We start from the raw sequence: 6,995 nt of genomic DNA on the forward strand, positions 1-6,995 counted from the left end.
CTCTTCCACTTCCTAGAACAACCATGATGCCACTTTAGCCTCCTCACAACCAAAATAGCCTAAGCAGGAGCTATCCACAAGCTCCATTTTAGACCCAAGGCTCACCTATAGCTATACCCCTATCATATAACCAGTATGCCTAACACACTCAGTTTCCACCTGCCTACTGTACCCAAACAACTTACATATCCCCTCTAATGTATCACCAGGTGCCTTACCTTCCTACACCACACACTTATCAGCCCACTCCCACCAATGGACACCCACAAAATCCTCCTTACACTCCCATTATTGCCTTACCTAACATGCCCTTTGCTAAATATCACAAGGTAGAATTTTCTAAGTTCAATGGTGAGGACTTGGTTGTATAAGGTGGAGCAGTTTTTTGCTGATGAGGATGTTACAATTCAGCATAGAATAAAGTTGGTATCCATTCATTTTGAAGGGGATGCCTTGCAATGGCACTTAGGTTACATGAGGAGTAGGGGACATCTGCCTCTCCCTACTTGGGAAGAGTACTTGTGGGCACTTTGTGACAACTTTGGGGCTGAGTATTCTGATCCTATGACTGAGCTCGTGAATGTCAAGCACACAGGGTCAGTGCAGGATTAGCAGAGGGCTTTTGTTAGTGTTATCACCAGGATCAACCTAGCCACTAAACATACAATCAACATTTTCTTGAATAACTTAAAACCTGAGTTCAGGGATGTTGTTAGAATAGGGAACCCCTGTAGCTTGCCTCAAGCTTATTACCTGGCCAGGCTACAAGAGGCAAGTTTTGCTGCTTAGAGTAAGGCCATCAAAGGGCAAATTGTAGCTCACCCTACCTTTAAGGCAGCTTCAGGATCAGGATTTAGTGGACCTTCTAAGGGAGTCATGGCAGAAAGCAAAGGGCCAATCACTGCGAACTTTGATAATAATAGGAGAAGGAGGCTCACTCCAGCTGAGATGGAGGAGAAAAGAGCCCAAGAAATATGTTTCTTCTGTGATGAAAAGTTTATTCCAGGGCATAAATGGAAGGCCAAAAGGCAGATCTATTCTTTGGAAAATGAAGAGACAGATACAGTTATCACTGAAGAAGTAGAACTTGAAGAGGTCATCACAGATCAAGGGCAAGAAGAAGAGGCTATAGAAAGTTGTAAGATCTCTTTAGAAGCCTTGCATGGTTCCAGAGGATACAAAACTTTAAAGGTCCAAGGGTTCACTAAGCACAAACCAATAAATATCCTCATTGATAGTAGCTCTACACATAACTTTATTAATGGGAAGGTAGCTCAGAGGATTGGATGCAAGGTTTATCATATGAATCCTCAAGATGTATCAGTAGCTTATGGAAGGGTTATCCAATCGGTGAAAGGAAACTAAGGATTCAAATGGCTGATGCAGGGGGTCATGTTTCAAGATGATTTTCTGGTGCCTCCCATAAGAAGTTGTGATGTGGTATTGGGCATTCAGTGGTTGGGAAAATTGGGAGACATTCAAATCAATTTTGAGAAGTTGTATATGAGTTTTGTGTATCAAGGCAAGCAAGTTGCTCTACAGGGCATCCAGACTTCCTTCAAAACTGTAGATTCAAAGGCTTTCAACAACATTACTGCTAATGATGCTCATATTTTTATGATCAAATTGTGCCCAACATCACCTACGGAAGAGAAACAAGACAATAATTTGGAGGAAAGACCAACTGAGGTGGAAGCATTACTGGAAGAATATTATGAGCTATTTCAGAAACCAAGGCAGCTACCACCTTCAAGGGGAGTGTTTGACCATCATATTCCCTTAAAGGATGGCAGACTCCTGTGAACTCAAGACCTTATAGATACTCTCCCCTCCAGAAAGATGTGATAGAGAAGAGGGTGTCAGATATGCTGCAACAAGGCATAAATCAGTATAATGCCAGCTCTTATGCCTTTTCTATAGTTTTGGTAAGGAATAAGGATTGTTTTTGGAGACTATGTGTGGACTACAGAGCATTGAACAAGATCACTATAAAAGACAAGTTTCCTATACCAATTATTGAGGAGTTATTGGATGAGTTAGGGGGTCAAGAATCTACTCCAAGATAGATTTGAGAGTAGGATATCACCAAATCAGGATGGCACCCTCAGATATCCAAAACACGGCTTTTAAGACTGATTCTGGGTATTATGAATACTTGGTAATGCCCTTTGGCATCACTAATGCACCCTCTAGTTTCCAAAGTTTGATGAACCATATCTTCAAAGCACACCTCAGGAAGTTCATATTGGTGTTTTTTATGACATCCTGGTATTCAGCAAGGATCTGCAGGAGCATGTGCAACATCTCAGAACCACCTTTGAGCTATTGATACAACACCAACTGTTTGCTAAAGGAAACAAGTGTGTATTTGCAGCAACAAGAGTTGAATACCTAGGGCACTATATCTCAGCAGAAGGAGTAGCTACTGACCCAAAGAAGATAGAAGTTGTCCAGCTGTGGCCAGAACCAACTAATCTCAAGCAGCTAAGGGGATTTCTGGGGCTAGCAGGTTACTATAGAAGGTTCATCAAGGGGTATGGAGTCCTTAGCAAACCTCTTACTGATCTAATAAGGAACGACAATTTTAAATGGTCTCCCAGAGCTACTGAAGCGTTCATCAACTTGAAGAAGGCTTTAACCTCTGCACCAGTTCTAACCTTGCGTGATTTATCTATACCATTTATTGTGGAGACAGATACTTGCAGTATGGGAATAGGGGTTGTACTGATGCAGAAGGGTCAACCTATAGCCTATTTGAGCAAGGGCTTATCTCTTCAGCATCAGACCTTATCAGTATATGACAAGGAGCTATTAGCCTTAGTCATGGCAGTGAACAAGTGGTCACAATACTTAACAGGAAGGCCCTTTACAATGAAGACAGACCAAAAGGCATTGAAATTCCTCCTTGAGCAAAAATCGCACACAGGATCCCAGCTGAAATGAATAACTAAGCATATGCAATATGACTTTGTTATTGAGTACAAAAAGAGGAAGGAGAATAAAGTGGAAGATGCCCTCTCTAGATTGCCACTGGTGGAGTTAGCAGCTTTAACACTCTCTACCATCAAGACTGATTTATTTAGTTAGATAATGGGAACCTGGGAATTAGATGATGAGCTTGTGGCTCTTATTGAGAGTCTCAAGAAAGAAGAGGGAGAATCAAAAGGGTACACCTTTATGCACAACCAGTTAAGAAAAAATGGAAAGTTAGTGGTAGGACCTGATGAGCAACTGGGAAAGGATATCTTGAAACTATGGCATGATTCCCCTACTGGAGGTCACTCAGGCATAGATTATACCTACAGAAGAATAGTTGCACTCTTCTATTGGAGAGGAATGAAGTAAGATGTTTTGACATATGTCAAGGAATGTGACACATGCCAGAGGCACAAGTATGAGACAATACCTTATCCTGGACTACTACAACCACTCAAGATTCCCTCATTGGCTTGGAGAAGTATTAGCATGGATTTTATTGAAGGGTTGCCTAAGTCTAAAGGGAAGACAGTGATATGGGTGGTGGTAGATAGATTAACCAAGTATGCTCACTTCATAGGAGTGGCCCATTCTTATACTGCCACTGACATTGCAAAGTTGTTTATGGAACATGTGTTCAGACTACATGGCATGCCAGAAGATATAGTGAGTGATAGGGATCTTGTCTTCACTAGTAGACTATGGCAGGAGTTGTTCTCTATGAGTGGTGTCACTCTTAGCATTTCTACAGCCTACCACCCACAGTCTGATGGACAAACAGAAGTTGTTAGCAGGTGTTTGGAGACCTATCTTAGGTGTTTTTGCTCTGACTCTCAGAAGGATTGGTCCTATTATTTAGCAACAACTGAGTGGTGGTATAACACTATTTTTCACTCCTCAATTCAGACCACCCCTTATGAGGCTCTTTATGGCCAACCTCCACCACTTCACTTACCATACATGGCAGGTGATTTAGCTATGGAAGAGGTGGACAAAAGTTTATTGACAAGGGAATTCAAATATCAGCTATTGCAGTATCACTTACAAAGAGCACAACACAGAATGGCTGACCAAGCCAATAAACATAGAAGTGATAGGTAATTCAAAGAAGGGAACTGGGTTTACCGCAAGATACAACCTTATAGGCAGGTGACACTTTCAGGCACTCACTTCTCCAAACTCTCAGAAAAATACTATGGTCCTTACCAAATCTTGCAAAAGGTAGGTAATGTCGCATATAAGATATCCATGCCTTCTCAGCACTTACTTTATCACACATTCCATGTATCCCAACTTAAGCCCTGCTATAAGCTACCTGACACCATTTCACACCCACCAATAATCGATATATCTGGTCCATACTGCCCTCAACCTCAGCAGATTCTCGATAGAAGGATGATCCAAAAGGGAAACAAGGTTGTTGTGCAAGTGTTGGTTTAATAGGATAAAGCAGCGCCAGATCAAGCCATTGGGGGATTACCAATCTCTCAAAATCAAGTTTCCTACATTTCTTCCTTGATGACAAGGAAGATTTTAACGAGGGGGATCTGATACGAATTCAATAGAGATGAGCTTCAGGCTATGGTACCTTGTGCTTGCGCAGGTGTACGTAACCGTTATAATCAGTTGGGAAGGAGGTTAGGGGAAGTTTTCACGATAGCCAGTTTAGTCCATTTTACTTTTAAGTTGTATTTATAGTAATTACACATTGACCCCACACATTTAGGTTATCAAAGCATATTAGGTCCAGTTGGCCTCGATCGTACAGTGCCAACTAAGGCATTTAGGGTTGCAATACTATATATTGTAATGATCTTCTCTTTTCAAGGTATCAATATACAAAACCCTTATTTTTGCTGCTCTAATTTAGCTTCCTTTCGTGTTTTTCTTTCTTATTTTGCCTTCTTTCAATCACTGTTCCATTGCTTTTCTTGCATTTCTTCTCATTTTCTGCTACTTTGCTCAGCTCGTATCACAACGATGTACTTAATCTGGTCCCTTTTTTGGCCTAATCGCTTTGATTTTGAGGATTCCGAGGATGACAGTGATGATGATGTTAGTCCTAAGAAGATGGGATACGTGGCGATTCCGACTAAGGTTGTGGATACTGAGTTGAAGAAAGCTGCTGCTCCGGCTAAAGAAGTAGTATAAGAGGTGTGTAATTACGTGAATGCATTTGTTATTGATGCTTCGAAATTTGATGAGCAAATGCGTTGAATTGTACTGTGACTTTGTTGTTCATATTAGTATTGAAATGTCGCAGATCATGTGAAGGTCTATTAAATAACTGTAATAGTGTCATGGAGCAGCTCGAACTCCATTTTCGTTGGGTAATATACAGTGTATCACGATGAACAAATATCACGATTATGATGCTTTTCCTCTTGCATTTGGATATTGAACATCTTTATTTTCTGTTAATGTGATGTTTTGTCCAGAGGCGAATATAGACTGTTAAATCTACGGGTTCATCCGAACTAAGTAGTTTTGCATTGGACCTTGTATATGTGATAAAACAATTAATTGATTTGAAAATCAGTAAATCAAAATGAGGGGTGATAGAATTTCGAACTTGAACCCATAAAGTTCAAATCTTGTATACGCCTTTGGTCTTGTCCAATGTGCTACTCCTTGTGTTAAAAGTGATAGTTGAAAGGTGATACCGAACTAAGGAAAATTATATCTGTGTGCTTTCGATAGGACTTTGTTGGAAGTATCTAAAGTGGCTACCAACATGATCCATGCACTAGAGTTGTAATTTCCAACTCTGTTGCAGGTTTGCTCGCAGTGTCTTTACAGGGAGTTGAAGGGAGCTCCAGAATATCTTTTTTCTCTGGACTGTTGGTATAGAATACGTGCTGTGTACAATTAAAGGTGATGTAGGCATCTAGAGCAGTCCACTCTGTTTACGCTTCATGTCAAGAGACTGAACACTTATTGCTGCTCTTCCACTGTGCATCTCCTCTAATGTCAATGATCTACCTTGCCACCACAACACAATCAAAATAGGCTTGTAACATGATAGTTCATGGCTTATCACACAAACTGTTGTGTTATCTTCCATCAGCATCAGCAATATCATCACATAATCTTACCTCAAACCTCTTCCTTAGGTATCAATGCTGTAGTTGGCAATTCATAATAGATACCTCGATTTGATCATTGGAGTTATGATAGGTAACGTGTTTTGACCTTGGTTGCTCAATTCATTTTGGGAGCCTTTGAGAAGGGGTGGGTTTGGGTATAGGAGTAGACTAAAATGGGCTTGACATGAAGCTTGATCTGGCTTTCTCTGTGGTCAGTGAGATTGTTAGTAGCGTGTGGCTCAACTATGGCCAAGATCTTAAGGGTATGGAAAGGACCCCAGTACCCAGACAATGTGTGAAATGAACTTTCGCATATATTACTTCGAAATATTTGGTGTATATTGCTGTCTAACTAATAACTTATTAAGAAAGTTTTGGTTGGCGGCAAGAGTTAAGTTTCTGTTTGATATTATTTTGAGTTGATACAAGCATATTGGGCGCCATTTGTTTCTTAATTTTGAGACACCCCTCAATGTTCAAGAAACCGACCAACTTTGGCTGTTTTTCATTTTAAAAAAATTAGAATTAATATTCAAAGAGCCAACTCAAGTCCGTCGGTTAATTCGGCCGGTCATTTTAAAAACTCGACCGATATCGGTCGTTTTTTTTTGCGCGAAAATGTACTTAAAGAGTATAAATAAAATAAAATACAATACACCAATAGTCTACTGGTAGAATAGTATCTTGCTGCCACAGTACATACCCCGATTCGATTCCCAGATGGTGCATTTTTTAATTACAAAATTAAAAGTACCGACCAACTTGAGTCAGTTTTTTCGGTAATTTTTCTTTTGTTTTGAAATTTAATTGACCAACCGAAATCGGTCGAAAAATACCGATCGAAGTCGGTCGGTTGGCTCTACCGACCATACGATTACCGACCGCTACGAATCGGTCGATTTTCGGTCGATTTTTGCCAATTACTGAACATCG

The 6,995-nt window shown here is 40.4% G+C and overlaps 2 protein-coding genes across 2 annotated transcripts; both read left to right on the top strand.

The window, feature by feature from the left end:
* Positions 1-876: 876 nt before the first annotated feature.
* On the top strand, positions 877-2,943 carry LOC138899236 (uncharacterized). The gene is made up of 3 exons (XM_070185377.1): positions 877-1,350; positions 1,456-1,799; positions 2,277-2,943. Exons 1-3 carry the CDS (start codon positions 877-879, stop codon positions 2,941-2,943), a joined length of 1,485 nt encoding a protein of 494 aa, XP_070041478.1.
* Positions 2,944-3,465: 522 nt separating this feature from the next.
* On the top strand, positions 3,466-5,127 carry LOC138899237 (transposon Tf2-1 polyprotein). Its single transcript, XM_070185378.1, has 2 exons — positions 3,466-4,066; positions 4,943-5,127. The coding sequence occupies exons 1-2, from the start codon at positions 3,466-3,468 to the stop codon at positions 5,125-5,127; spliced, it is 786 nt and encodes a 261-aa protein (XP_070041479.1).
* The last annotated feature ends 1,868 nt before the right edge of the window (positions 5,128-6,995 follow it).

The sequence above is a fragment of the Nicotiana tomentosiformis genome, chromosome 9 (genome assembly GCF_000390325.3).
Source record: "Nicotiana tomentosiformis chromosome 9, ASM39032v3, whole genome shotgun sequence".
Lineage (NCBI taxonomy): Eukaryota > Viridiplantae > Streptophyta > Magnoliopsida > Solanales > Solanaceae > Nicotiana > Nicotiana tomentosiformis.

Coding starts and splice junctions, on each gene's coding strand:
- LOC138899236 (XM_070185377.1), top strand. CDS start 877: ATGGCAGAAAGCAAAGGGCCAATCACTGCGAACTTTGATAATAATAGG. Junction 1,351..1,455: donor ATGGAAGGGTTATCCAATCG/GTGAAAGGAAAC, acceptor TTGGGCATTCAG/TGGTTGGGAAAATTGGGAGA. Junction 1,800..2,276: donor TTAAAGGATGGCAGACTCCT/GTGAACTCAAGA, acceptor CCTGGTATTCAG/CAAGGATCTGCAGGAGCATG.
- LOC138899237 (XM_070185378.1), top strand. CDS start 3,466: ATGGATTTTATTGAAGGGTTGCCTAAGTCTAAAGGGAAGACAGTGATA. Junction 4,067..4,942: donor CCAAGCCAATAAACATAGAA/GTGATAGGTAAT, acceptor TACTTTGCTCAG/CTCGTATCACAACGATGTAC.